At 46.4% G+C, this 14,354-nt stretch overlaps 1 protein-coding gene across 5 annotated transcripts; it reads right to left on the minus strand.

The window, feature by feature from the left end:
- Nucleotides 1-641: 641 nt before the first annotated feature.
- PAN2 (poly(A) specific ribonuclease subunit PAN2) lies at nt 642-13,595 on the minus strand. Of its 5 annotated transcripts, none has more exons than XM_049627345.1 (26): nt 13,243-13,501; nt 12,205-12,600; nt 9,370-9,539; nt 9,136-9,256; nt 8,896-8,973; nt 8,245-8,512; nt 7,548-7,890; nt 7,253-7,349; nt 6,305-6,424; nt 5,969-6,088; nt 5,572-5,700; nt 5,245-5,444; nt 5,000-5,133; nt 4,757-4,863; nt 4,469-4,567; nt 4,278-4,351; nt 4,026-4,173; nt 3,584-3,727; nt 3,393-3,452; nt 3,075-3,165; nt 2,323-2,480; nt 2,080-2,223; nt 1,768-1,947; nt 1,547-1,640; nt 1,073-1,270; nt 642-731 (listed from the first exon to the last, which is right to left on the minus strand). In XM_049627345.1, the coding sequence occupies exons 2-26, from the start codon at nt 12,484-12,486 to the stop codon at nt 697-699; spliced, it is 3,594 nt and encodes a 1,197-aa protein (XP_049483302.1). In that variant the 5' UTR covers nt 12,487-12,600; nt 13,243-13,501; the 3' UTR covers nt 642-696. The 5 variants fall into 5 exon arrangements, 4 of the variants coding, with proteins under 4 accessions (XP_049483302.1, XP_049483301.1, XP_049483300.1 ...); XM_049627344.1 differs by having other exon boundaries at nt 5,000-5,136; nt 13,243-13,483; XM_049627343.1 differs by having other exon boundaries at nt 5,969-6,424; nt 13,243-13,505.
- Between the last annotated feature and the right edge of the window lie 759 nt (nt 13,596-14,354).

Raw genomic sequence — 14,354 nt, forward strand, 5'->3', positions numbered from 1 at the left:
GCAGGTCTCTAGTGACATAGATGACAAGCCAGTAATACTTTTTTTTTTTTTTTTTATTTTATAAAACATGCATTTTAAAACAAAACTTTAAAAAATAACAAAACTTGGGACAGGAGAGTGGATGGAAGACAGATGCTTCTCAGCTGTCAGCAGGAGTGAAGACAGCAGTCAAGCTGTGTCTAGGACCCAAAGGCCCTTTTGGCAATGATGGTGTTGGCAACACTGGTTTGCTAGGGCCACCAATATTCGATGTCCTGGTCCATCCAGGCATCTCTCAAGCAGTCAGAGACTTGAGCTCTCTTGAGCTACTGTTGTATCCTATCACTAACCAGGACTTCAGTCCTTAGCCAACTAGGAACTGAGAGTACTGGTTCCGTACTGGTTCCAGGAGCGTTTTTTTGCCTGGATATTAATTACCCAGGATATTTATTGAGAATATCAATTTCTTTCCATTTGGGTCAATTCTAGACTCTGTTTCTGGCCCGCTATTTTGCAAAGAATGAAAAAGGAATCTGGCACCTCTTCCCTTTACAGCAACTCTGCTGCATTCCAGTTCTATTAATAGCACCATCTGTAGACCCTGAGCAGGTCCAATTCTGGAAGCGGGCGAGGACTAGCCAACTTGGGAAGCCATCTCCCAGTTCTGGGGCACAGAACACTGAAGGGAGAGGAGTAGTTCACTGGGAGAGGATGAGGTCAGAGCGCCAACACTGAGGAGAAGACAGCTGCATCTGTCAGAGACAAAATCAAGAGCATTGACTCTTAAGGTGAGTGGAGAAAAAGTGCCTGGAATACTTCTTATGAAGGAAAAGAGGGCAAACCTGCCCCAAACATTTTAGAATTAGGCAGGAGGAGGTTAGGATCAGTGCAGACTTTCAAGAATACAATCTATTTCACTGAATGTTGGGAGGATTAAATGCTTTGTAAACCACTGAGTGCTTTACAAATGTAAGGTAGAGTTGGTACAATTGTTAACATCACCATCATCATTATTATTATCATGAGTATAATCTTCACATATGCAATCAAAACCCACCCTGTCCACTTTCCCTTGTCCCATCCCAGGCCTTACTCTTGGGACTCGTCTGACCCTCAGGCTCAGGAACCTTCCAGTCCATCTTTCGGCCCTTCTCATAAAGACCCTTGAGCACTTTGTGGAAGGATTCAGGCTCCGTGCCATTTTTGCTTAGCTCCAGATACTTTCGGTAGAGCTGAAGGGCTGTACGGGCATCCTCAATACTGTCATGGGTTTCCCCTTGAATCTTCAGGTCTGAGGGAATTAGAGGTGGAATAGTTTGGAACCTAGCAAAGGAAGGTAAGAATACGTCCCATACTCACATCCCCTACTCCCAATAACCAATTAAAAAAAAACTTGACTACCCGTAAGGGAAAAAGCCAAACACCATTCCTAGTGCAGCAGGATACTGAAGTTACTTAAATCCATTCATAACTCTCACCACTAAGGGTCCTCCCTACTCCCCTCATTCCAACACTTTTTCCTGCTCTTAATGAGCACCATAAGGGCCTACAAGGTACACCAACTCACCTAGGAAGTACCAAGCAAGGAACCGCAGGGAAATCATTCGTTTTCGGGGCATGTGAAAGAGATAGACAGTGTCAAGGACTTGGTCCTTGGGCACCTGGCAGAGATAAAAGAGTGGGAGACTGAGGGTAGGTGATCCATAACTTCTCATTCTCCAAAAGCACAATGTATACCCTAAAGGGCCCATATTCAACGGAAACTCTTAAAAACAGCCCTGCCCGAACCATGAGGTTGATGACCCGGAAGTCCTTCTGCAGACCATGACCCACAAACTTGACTCCAATGTCTATAAGAAAACGAAGCTTTAAGTAGGTAGACTTGAGAGTTGTGAGGTGCTTAGAGGAAATCTTGGCATCTAGGTCTCCTGGCTTAATCCCCGAGTACTGAGTCAAGTAATCCACCACCTAGGCATAGAGAAAAGGAGAAGTTGCTCACGAAGTGAGGTGCAGAGTCTCTCCCTGCTACTCTTCCCTGGGTTCTAGAGCACTCTACATAAGCACAAGGTCTGTCTCACTTGTACCTCCATATCCTAGTACCTGCTCCTGGGTAGAGATGTAGTCATCAATGAAGGGGATACCCTCATTGGGTCCCTGGCCTCGAACACAAGTAATCCTTGCTACTGACATCTGGCTTGGTTTGATGGTAGACTTGGTGCCATCACTGCGTAACTCTGCTTCCTCCTATAGGAGAAGAGTTGATAAGGAAATCAGAGAATAGCTTGCGATGCCTAATATCTCCAGAGTTCTGTGCCAACACCACACCCTTTTGGTCTTGGTTACCTCATTAAGAGTGACAAACTCAGCATCCAGGCCCACCAGGTCCCCAACCTGCGGCATCTCATTCAGCATCAGTGGAATAAAGGTAGTATGTGTTTTTCGCTGCTTCCGTGCTAGTGAGGCTTCAGCCAGCAGGACACTTGCCTCAATAGGGTTCTTGACTGGAAGGGAAAATCCAGAAGACAGATGGCTAGTGATAAGGAAGTAACCAGGGGAGGGAAACCCAGGATGGCTGACCAGAGACTGGGTCTACACTGTGATCTCTCAATAATCAAAGCATGTGAATAAGAAGATTGTGTCTGCTGAACAGACAGATGGAATAGGTCAAATCAGAAAACTACTAAGAAATATGCTAAGAGAAACAAAAAAGCAGAGAGGAAAGAATAAGACTTTGACTTTTTTGGACTTTAGCTTAGAAAATCCAGAAAAACAAAGTTACAGGGAAACTATGGGTTTAAAGACACCAAAAAGGGACCTAATAAGAAGTCCATCTGCAAAAGAAGAAAGTTTCACTTGGGAAGAATTAGACTCAAAATCAAAACCTTAGCCCTTTTGATCAGATTCCCCCCATCACCTCTTCCCCTCTACACCCTCAGGATCTCCAGGTTCTAAATTTAGAGCCTGATGAAACAGGAATCTCTTTAGTATCACCCCTGGAAATAATAACACTGGCTACCTATCCTAATCTTAACAAGATCTCTTCCAAAAGACCAATCTAAGCTGCTACACCCTTCTGTCTACTCTGTACCACTTACTGTTCAGGTTGTATTTGGAATTAAGATTCCTTTTGACGTAATAAAGGATAGCAGGCACTTTCCAATTCATGTCAAACTGCACAGCTTCATGCTATAAAAGAAAAAGCACTTCATGGTCTATATATAGATGCCCCTTTTTCCTTTTTCCCAAGCCAGAGAGAAGACAGAACTCAGGTGCTATTTTTAGTTCTGCTAACACTTTTTATTCTTGAGGACCCCTCCCTCCCTCCTGAATCTGCCTGGCATTCTGGAGCACTGAGGATGAGAATTCTAGGAAAAGGGGAGATGAAAGGGGGAATGGAATGTGTTACAACTAACCTTATCAATAGGTTCAATAAGAAAGTCATTGAAGAGATACCACTGCTGGTGGGTAACACCCTGTGGAAATACAGAAAAAGATGATAAAGTGATAGCTGGACCACTCTGACTCAGACTCAAGATAAGGACAGACCTGGGACTCCATTGTGGCTACTACCAGGGGTGTCCCTGCCTTGTAGTATCTCACTCACCTCCTTGCGCTGGTGGTAGGTCTCTCCAACTTTGATGTGAGCCACCAGGCTGCCCCCTGTGCGTGAGTCCAGGATGTGTACCACAGTAGCCATCAGGTCATACACAAAGACACCATGCTCCTCCTCTGCCCTGGCTGGGCCCCACTGTGAGGGGGGTACCCAGGCTGCTAAGCTAAGTTTAAGGATGGGGAAGGAAGGGGAATGGGGATAGAGGATAGGGAGTTTGGGGGACGGGGATGGGGGACCAGGGTGGGTTATCTCCATCCTAGCCCATCTATGACTCAATACTGAACTGAGTCACTCTGGAAAAGCCCACAACTGGTAAATAACTTGGCTTTATTCCCTTCCTTTTCCCTATACTAAGTTCCATCTTCCCCTTGCCCTGCTTCTGCCCCAACCTTCTCTCCCTTATTCCCCCTTCTCTTCCCAGTTGTTCAACAACCTGTATCTCATCCCCATCAGTCCAATTGCAAACATCCAGCCCTTTATTCTTGGTCATCTTCATGCGAATGGAGAAAGGAAGCCAGACATTCTTCAACTCCTCAATGGAGGAACACATCAGCACACCCTCTGGACTCCCTAGTTCCTTCCTATCAGGATAAGAGAATTAGAAATTCATTCTGAGATCTAGCCAGTGACCAGAGGAGCCACTGGGTAGCTCAATCCTTTGACTAACCCCCCAGACAGTACCTACCAATCAGCCAAAGCAAACTCTTTATTCTTAGAGATTTCCCCACCATGCTTTTTTATTGCCATCTTGAAGGCAACCTGAACACAAAGGAAAAAATATCTGATTGCCCAGGAACATTAATCATATATTGAGCAGAGAAGGGAGAGAAAATTAAGAAGTACACCTAAAACCCTGCTTCCAGACCTGGTCCTTACCTCAGCCTGCATTCTCCAGAAATCAGCTTCTTTCAAGCTGTTCACCTCACAGTTGATAACAAGAATATCTGGCAGATGGCGGATGTTGCGGGTCTGAATCTGAGAGGAAAAAACAAACAAGGAATGGCAATGAGCCTATGGGAAAGAAACCTGGATGGGAACAGTAAAACCTGGACCTGCATTTTCAAACTGAGGTTCCTCCCACTCCCTATAGATCCGTGGATGGTGGTGCTGACATAGCTAGTCCCAGATGAAACCACACCAAGTCCCCAACATGGGAGGACTCACCGTGGGCTGGTACTTCTCGCAGTTGTCGCACCAGGCCTGTGTATTCTGCTCCAGGCAGATGCTTCGCTTCAGCACCTGAGCAAAGTCACAGTTCTTCCCGGTTTTATCTGAGGGGAAACTGGGTGCTTCACTCTAGGTTCTCCCTTCTGCCCATTATTAGCCTCCCAACACCCTCTCCTTGATGTTATGGGACACGTGAGGGAGCCTTCCCAACCCAGCTGCAGGGTATACCACTGTTGCTACCCTCGGGGTAGGAGAGCGTGAACAGCAGGGTGGAAGAGGCTCGCACGGTCTCACTGCCGCAGCGGCAGAGGCTGCAATTCTCCATCTCACAGCTGAACAGCTGCCCAATGACAGAGTCCCCCGATGAACAAAAGCTGCTAAGGGCAGGGAAGGCAATACATGCACATGGAGACAGTTAGGACACCTTCTAAGTCACAGAGGGGACTGTCATGGTGGCTTTAAATACTCATGTTCCGATTTCATACCTGCCTCCAGCACCTCGATAAGCCTGGGGTACTTCTAGCTCCTGCATATCCTGATGCAGTTGAGTGAGAATGAAGCGATTCCACCTCTGAATAAGCCTGGCCAGATTGCCTTTGCCTGAAGCCTCATCTGAGTCAGCCAGGATCAGACCAAGGGCCGAGGCCTCAGGAATGGTGCGGAATGCCCGAAGAAAATTACTGCCCTGGAATCCAGGAAGTGTGTTGGTAGAATGGGGCAATTTTCTCTTTTGTGGCCATTTGCACAGCAGTGTCCCTGCCTACTGTCTACCTCCCTTCCCCTTTTATTGTCCCAGGTCTCCAGACACTGACCTGACAAGGGTCACCTCGAGAAAGATCCAACATGTGGAAGAGGAAACCCAGCTCACATGCCAGACAGAACTCCTTCTGGCAAAGATGGTTCTGGATAAGACAGCGAACGGGCTCCAGAAAATAGAGCACCTGGGGGGGGAAGAGCAGGAGAATTGATACAGGCAACTAGTATGGAGAAGAGAGATGGGATGGTTAAGAGAGCCGATAAAGAATACAAATCAGGAGTCTACTGAAGAATGGAGCACACAGAAGAGACTTGAAGGCTGTGAAGCAAGAAAGAATGGTAGCGGAGGCCATGGCAAAGTGGGCTTGGTTGGAGAGACCTGGAAAAAGAGCAGGGAGTATGGGGACACAAAGAAAGGCAGCAGCCATGTTCAGGTTGCAGGAATATCCTTACCTGGATCATGCAGTTACAGTAGGCATTGGGGATGTGGGGCTCTAATCCAGCAAACAGGGTCTTATTGTAGTGTTTGAAGTCAAAGTCCTCCAGCCCTAGCTTGGAGTATTTGATGGTTACCTGAGGCAGAAATAGTCTGAGCAAAATGAACGTATCCTCAGAGTCCCCTAAATCCTTTGCAGTGGTCATGACCTTTCCCAAAACCTCCCTCCTGAGTCCAGGTGGTAGATGAAGGCTTCTCAACTGAGTCCTTCGATCCTTTCTAGTATGACCCCCTTTTCCCAGGGAACCTTTCCCCACATCCCACAGGACTCCTTCCTTGGTAACCCCCAGCACCTTGCGGTATTTCTTAGAGACCATGTGGAGATGTAGCTCCTCTTCCCGCCCTATCGGTGACTCAGTGACCTGGCTGAAGCTGTCAAATTCACTGTCTGACTCCTTGAGTCGATAAGGAATCTAGAATTTTTAAAAAGAAGTAATTTTGTTGGATGTCTTAATTATCTTTGGTTTCCCCCCACCTTTATCCCAACACTGAATCTTCTACTTTCTTGAAGTTTCAGCATCCACCGCGTCCTTTTTATTCCCACTGCCATCACCCTACCACACCACAGCTCGACAACTGTGATGGCTTCCACGCGTGGCTCCACACACACTCTGTTCGGCATCCTGCTACCAAACAAACTCTCCCAAAATGCCTATTTCAGTGTGTCACTTCTCTCCCTAAACACTGGTATTAAGGCTTCACAGCCGGGTCGTTTCCAACCTCAATGTCTTACTATTTCCCAGTACTCACCACCACTCCAGCCAGACTGGTCCAATCACAGTCCCGGTCAGACACACCTTTTGCAGTTATGCTTCTTGAGACCTTTGCTAACACTGATCTCTCATCTTGAATATGCTTCCATGTTACTTTCTATGTACCTATTTTTAACCAGCTCAATATCCACCTTTTTCAGTATGTCTTCCTTGACCACTCTGGCCCAGAGTAACATTTCCCCTCCAAACAGCCCTGGCAGTGAATGCTTATAACATTCCTTTAGCATTTAACAATAGAACAAATAATTTGTTACAGACAGGTCTTATCTTCACTAACCAAATACTAAACTTCTTAATAGCAAAGACTCTATCTTCTATTCTGAATTCTCCCTAACACCTACCATGGTACCTCAAAAATCCTTTACTGACCAACTAAAAGCAAAAAATGCTGAGAACTAGTAAAGAAACAAGACAGGAGAAATCCCAGAGGGCTGGGCTGGGGGCTGACCCTCTCTCCTCTGAACATACCTGATTGCGCAGCCTGGTACGGGGGTTGGGTGCATAGCCAATGAAGCCCACCTTCTTCATGGTGCGTAGAATCTCTGCATCCACAGGGGGTGCTCGCCTATAATGTAGTACAGTTCTAGGGCTTGAAGTTTGTGGTGTCTGCCTATCTAATCCCCAACCCCCAAGGAGCCAGAAAAGAAGAAAGTACTGAAGGCACACAAAAATCAGGAAAGGAGACTACTACAGGGCTTACAGAGAAGCCTAGTATCTTGGCCCTTTCCCCCTCCCTCCTTTTGACCCAGATGTAAGGTACAACCTGGGAGCTGGAGCGGAGTTGGCAGCAGGCCAGTCAGAGAGAAGCGTGTCAGTGGTGAGCGGGACAGGGATGAGGGAAAGAGGCAGCAGGTCCTGGCTCCAGTCTAGGGGAGGCAGTGAGTCCACGAGACAGGGCAAAGCAAACTCCGTCTCACGGGAGTAAGGGTTGAAGGAAGGCTCAGGGGAATCAGTCCAGAGGTGTACACAGCCCTCAGAATCCCCAAAGGCCAGGGCCTGCTTGCTGGCTGATACATCAAATGTCATTAGCAGAGGCCCCACAGGATTCACATGAAAGATGTCTGCTGGGTTGGCCAGGCCTGTGGGCTCACAAAACTGGCACTGCCCTAGAAGAGAGGAGGAAGCATTATGACACTCCTTTTCCCTCGTATCAGGGAAAGATGGGGCCTAAATTCATGCCTAGAGATACAAATAATACCATCTGATGCCTTCTCATAAACCACAGGCAGTTTTGTTACCCAGTAAAATTGTTCTGCCTGCTCCACCTTTATCTTTTTCTGTGTTCTTCACACTCAGGGAGAAAATAAAAGCACTAATCTCTGACCAAACCTAAGTGAGACCCTGATAGCCCACCGGAAGTTACTATTTCCTCCAACAAAGAGGTTCCTAGGAGTATACTCCTAGTGTCTACTTCTCCTTCGGTCATCAAACCTCCTACCCCTTCCTACAGTCCTTCCTACCTGACTGGGAGATGATAGCAAGTCGAGAAGTATATGTAGGGATGAAGCGCAAGAAGGCAGGATCCACATGTACTTGAAGTGGTGTGATGGCACGCATCATGCGCAGATCATACACCTTGAGGAAACGGTCACAGGCCAGGCCAGTGAGGCGGCTGGAGAAGCCACAGGCGGCCAGCAGGTTGCCATGCACATCAAAATCTGACAGACTTCCTGAGAAAGCATCAAACTCATGCTCCACCTTAAAAGAACGGAGGTCTCGCAGGGAAACCTGAAGAAGAGATAACTCCGTTATCTGCCAACACTGTTATCAGGAAAAGTACCCACCACCTACCTAATCCTGTGAGGCCCCTGCCAAAAGAACTAAGGCTCTAGGATATGGGCAATTAAAGCACAGAACAGGCAAAAAGAGAGGCCAAGAGCTGGAAGGGACTCCAAAGAGAACTCTTGTTTACTCTCTTGCCTCAAAGGTATCTAGTTACAACAGAAGGCATCAGCCTGAAAGACAGTCTAGTATAACGTGGCTGAGTAGGAACTCGGGTCACTCCTCCCGTGCCTCCAACTATAGCCCCAGAATTGAGGGAAAGAAAGAGCTCAAGCACATGTCTGATGAAACAGGGCCATGTGGTAGGAGGAAACATGGAACCGAGCCACCTTGCCAGATGTGTGGCCACAGAAGAAGAAGCGATTTGTCTGTCTCATGATGGTGACTCCAGGCGTCTCGACTGCATACTGGGGGACAAAGCAGAAAAACCAGTGAGAATAATTCTTCCCACAGACCAAAGGAACAGAAAGACTGCACATACATCTTAGGCATGTTCCCAGTCTGGGCATATCCCTGACCCCCCAAAAACCTCAGGTCCTGCCTGGGTCTTTCTTTCCCCAGTCTTATACCTTCTGAGTCTCCTGGACAGTATTAAGGTCAATTTCCAATATGTGGTTCTGCAGCCCACCAACAAGCAGAGTGCTGTTGTCAGTCAGTAGGAGACTGTGCATATCCTCACTCTCATCCAGCCTGTAGGGGAAAGGAAAGGCTAAGGGACCAAGGTCTCAAAAGTTTCCAATCCTTTAGACTTTCCATTTTAAGAGGGACTCTCTTTCCCAGTCCAGAGCTGAGAAGCCACTTACAGGTAATCAAATATAATGAGGCCCCCACGGGCCATATACTTGAGGTTGTTCTTGGTGAGAAATAGGATACCATTTTCCAGGCTCTGGATCTGTCGAATGTCGTCACTGCCATTGACCTGAAAGGATGAGTAACGCTCCAAGGCGGGGCCAAAAAATGAAGTGGCATGGCCCTGTGGGGGACAAAAAAGATGAGACACACCCTGAGTGGAGGGGCAGGGCCACCCCAGATACAGGTCAGGGACTGGAGACATTGCTCAACTTTTCTCCATTCTTGCTTGGCCTTTCTGGCTAACAGCAACTAAGGCATATGGCTAGGGACCAATCTAAGTGACAAAGGCATTGATAATAAATACTATCTTATGTTTAATGCTTCACAAAGTACTTTTGTAAACTCTACCTCATTTTGCCCTCACAATGACCTTGCTGAATAGATAATGGTTCAGTTGGTTAGAACAGTTTCGGGTCAGGGATGTGAGTCCGATCCTCCACTGGCCAGCTGGTTTTCTTATGTTCCATATTCAAGTCTTAATCTCTACCAGCCACCATCTGGGAAATGTGCACTGTGGATCACAGGCTGGAATAGAGAGAATGTGAAACTCATTCCCCCCTTGACTCCTATGACATCATTCACTACTGGTTTCGCTCCTCTTACCTCATACCTCCTCTTTATGTGCTTCCCTTCAGACCACTCTTGAACCATGGCTATTCCCAGTCCACTATTTTCTCACTAGTCATTTTAGGTAATCTCATCCTCTCTCAAGGTTTTAACCATCAGTCTTCTAACTGATGGATCCTAACTCCCTCCTCTAGCCCAGACCACTGCCTCAAGCTTCACACTTACATATCCAAATATCTACTAAACATCTCTCTTTAGATATTCCACGAAAACCCAAACTCATTACATTCTAAATTAAATTTGTCATTTTACCTCGTTTCAATTCTTCTTCTAACTGTATTCTTTATGGAACCATGATCTATCCAAAGGACTAAGTCACTGGTAGTAACTTGTCTTGTTTACTTCCTAAGTATTTCCCAAATCTGTTCTACATGTCTACAGTGCTTCATTCAGGCTTTCATATTCTATGTGAACTGCTACAATAACCTACAATCTAAGCCGATCCCACTGAGTCCTGCCATGTTCCCCCTTAAATGAAACTCTATACTGCTACTTCAGCATTCTAAGATGCAAACCTAACCTTATCATTCTGGATAAAAACTGTCACTGGTGTGAAAGATCAAGTCCAAGCTCTTTTAACACAGCATATGAGGTTTTCTAGAATGTTCTCCCCCCAGATATCTGCATGGCTTCCTCTCTCCCTTCTAGACGACTTAGAATGGACATCCTGGTCTGTATCCAAGTCTCTACTCAAATGTGACATTATCAGAGAGACTTTCCCTGACCAATTATCTAAAACAGCAACACCTCCCACCCTTCATTACCTTAACCCCCTTACTCCACTTTATTTTCCTTAAGGATACTAAACACCTAATATATTATAAATGTATTTTTGTTGCCTTTTTAAATGCTTATTCCCAATCTAGACCATAGAGCAAGGTGTGGCACCTAACAGGTACTCAAAAAACACTAGTTGAATGAAGTAATGTCTAACTTTTCAGACTTATCTTCCAGAGCAGTAAACCCTAATTGCTTATAGTTCCTGTAATCTGTAATCACACTGTATGGTATCTTGGAAATCTTTATCCTGTTGCTTTTGCCAAGACAGCATTTTCCCCTCTTCTTCACCTGACTCCTACTCACCTCTCAAGAACTCACTTCAGGTGTCACTTCCTTCTGGAGGGCCTCTAACCCTTCTGTACCCAGTAAATATTTTTACACTGGCACTTAGTAATTTATATCTTAAACTCATAATTAGTTTATATCTTAAATTCATAATTAATAAGTAAAACAGTTTAGTTTCTTCTAAAGTACCATGAAGTTATCTGTTTATATGTAAATATATATATATATATTTTTTTTCTCATTGTTCTGTAAATTCCTTGAGGGCAAGAATTATGTTTTATTGTTTTATTCCCTGGGCCTACCATAGCAGTAGACCCTACCTACTGAAATGAATGTATTATCAAAAAAGTACATTCTTTCTAATGAAAAAAGCACAATTCATGCCCTATGGAAGGAAAATTAATAAACCAAGAATGTTATTTCTTACAAAATCTTTGAGCTCTCTAGCATACTGGCGATATAGATACACATTAAAAAACATTAATATTGGGGTGCTTGAATGGCTCAATCAGTTGAGCATCTGACTTGATTTTGGCTCAGGTCATGATCCCAGGGTTGTGGGATCAAGCCCATGTCAGGCTCTGTGCTGAGCATAGAGACTGCTTAAGATCTCTCTCCCTCTGCCCCTCTCACCTGCTTATGCGCTCTAAAATAAAAATAAAAAAGAGTTAACACTGATAACTGCTCTCAGAGATTAAAATCAGCCAAAGAAGACAGAATGATTCCATGTAAGATATGCAGAAACATGTGTTAAACATTCTACAGTTATAAAAATGGAAACAGAAGAAAGGCATTAGAGATTGGATTTGGACACAACAGACTGATGGGTACAGTTATCAAGGTTAATCAAAGCTTAGAATGGGCAAATTGTGGTAGAAATGGGATGACTTCTGAAAAAGAACACGTATGTAACTTCTTCCTGGATCATATGGCTCCTTCCACTCCCTTCCTCCTGATTTGACTTAGAGACCTAACTAACTCTCACCACCTCAACTCAGTTCTGGCTCCCAGTAAAGCAGCTGCCCTTGGGCTAAAACCAGATAAAATACCTCCAACATCTCCTTTCAGCCCTTACAAAGGGGTACAGTTCTTACCCCGTGGCTTCCCACCCACAGCATCTCCTCGTGCAAGTCAAAGTGGGAGACGGAGACAGGCACACCCACTTCAGCCACCACACTGTGCAATTCAGAGTAGACACCTTCCATTATGTGCACTGACTCCTGGACAGGAAGAGCCTCCAAGGCCACCCCCTCCGGATCCAGCTCCACATTCTGTAGCAGACTTGGGTTCAGGTGGGCATCCAGGACAGGGTCCAGGGCAGAATGCATGGCCGGGGCATACTCTGCCAGTCCAGGGTCCAGACCCTCGAAGTTCATGACGACGATGGCAGATTAGACCCGTGTCACACCCTCCCTTGCAACGGCCCTTTAAGATGTCTGACCCAGCCTTCAGCAGGATAGCACCAGTGGGCCTAGAATGGACATCCTGGCCTGTAAAGGGAAAGAGGTAGCTGAGTCAGTGATAGGTAGGCCCAGGTACTTGTATTTAGTGTGTTCTAGATTATATGTGCAGAAGGGAAATGAGGCAGGGAGATGTGAGAATGCCAGGCAGGAGATGAAGCAGGCAGGAAGGGGATGCGCAGTAGGGTAGAGGCGGAAGTGTTGTCCCTTTTTCTCCTCTAGGCCCTCTGTACTCCCCACCACCCCACTATCTAACCTAAAACATGACTTCCTTTTCATCTCCCTTCAGGCCTGCCCACTTGCCTGGTTCACCCCAGAACCATCAGTGAAAAGAGCAGCGACTGTGGGACAGGAGTTAAGGAAAGGGGCTAAAATGCTTGTTTCCCAAAATTAAGGATTGGGGGGGGGGGAGTGGGAGGTGAGAATAAGAAGTCGTTTCCCAGAATCCCCTGCAATATTACCCAGGATTCTCCAGGGAAAAATAATAATGTCCAGCTACCCACAATTGGGGCGGGAATGGGGGGACATGATGAAAATGGCTAGTTACCCACAATTCTCTAGGGGAACCAGAGAAATCAATTACCCAGAATTCTCCCCCGGCGGAGGGGAGGGGAGGGCTTAGGGCAGGGGTCAGATGTGTTCTTGGGATGCTTATGGGGATTGGGTCATTACCAAGATTTCTCCATGGCGGATATTTTGGAGCGCGTGGAATTAAAACGAGTAGGGGGAGAGCAAGCGCCGTCAGCTCCGCGGGAAATTCCAGTTTCCCCAATTCTCCCCCGCGCCTGAAGCTCAACCAAACACTACCGCGGAAAGGACGGCGGGCTCCCAGTCAGAGCTTCCAATCAGGAAGGGTTTGGAGCTCACCTAAGCCAATCAGAAGGAGCCAGGTACAGACGGCTCCGCGAGAAGACGCGTGACGCGGGTATTGGGCAAAAATAAGGTTACGGGCCGCCAATGGGGACAAACGGTGTCAGATACTGGCCGCATTTGGTGTCGTGAAACGTAACTCCTCTTTTAAGCTTTCTTTGAATAAAACTGGAGAAGTCGCTTGGAAACCGAACTTTAATGCTCCCTGTAACTTTAGAAGTTCTAGAATAAGGGATGCCCAAGGTAAAGCACTGGGAATCGATTGCTGGGTATTCCCAGCCTATTCCGGTCCACCCCCTCCACCTGCGGTGCTCTTGTGAGCTACTCCGCCACCTCTCACCCTGTTGCCCCCGAAACTCGCCGGCATTTCCTATCAATTCCAGGCATGGGAGAGAAAAAAGGAAGCGGGAGCCACGTTCCAAACACGGCCCAACTAGCTGCCTCTTCTACGATTCTGTAGGCATCCATCTGAAACTCCCATCTGTGATTATCTACTCCCCAGATGCTCCGGTAATAGTCCCGTGGAGCGAGACCCCTCAGCTATCAAATTCCCCTAGCTCTTGAAGCTCGACGTTATCCCTCAGAAGGGGATGAGCACGGCAAATTGGGACATTTGCTTACCCCCAAACTCTTACAGATTTAGCGTCAACAGTTATTTTTAGCGATTCTTGGGGTCTAATTGTTTTGGAATGGGGCCAGGTTGCGAGATGTCACCAGGGCAATTTAGCTCAGTTTCTAACGGCCACACAGAGGGCCTTTTTGATGGAAGGAATGTCTCACGGAGGATACAGTGTTAAAGCATTTCTCTCTGTCTCAATAAAGCCTGCTGAATAACACTGTAATAAAAGGACTCCAGAATTTAGACTTGCAGGGGTCCTAGAGTCCCCCAGAAGTCATAGACGGAGAGAAAAACA

Source organism: Panthera uncia, chromosome B4, assembly GCF_023721935.1.
Source record: "Panthera uncia isolate 11264 chromosome B4, Puncia_PCG_1.0, whole genome shotgun sequence".
NCBI classification, from domain to species: Eukaryota; Metazoa; Chordata; class Mammalia; order Carnivora; family Felidae; genus Panthera; species Panthera uncia.

Excerpts from the sequence above, each read along its gene's own strand:
- PAN2 (XM_049627342.1), bottom strand. The coding sequence starts at position 12,486 with ATGAACTTCGAGGGTCTGGACCCTGGACTGGCAGAGTATGCCCCGGCC. Across the intron at positions 4,568-4,756 it reads GCGAGAAGTACCAGCCCACG|ATTCAGACCCGCAACATCCG; the intron begins GTGAGTCCTCCC and ends TTTTCCTCTCAG. Across the intron at positions 3,728-4,025 it reads CTGATGGGGATGAGATACAG|TGGGGCCCAGCCAGGGCAGA; the intron begins GTTGTTGAACAA and ends CCCCCCTCACAG.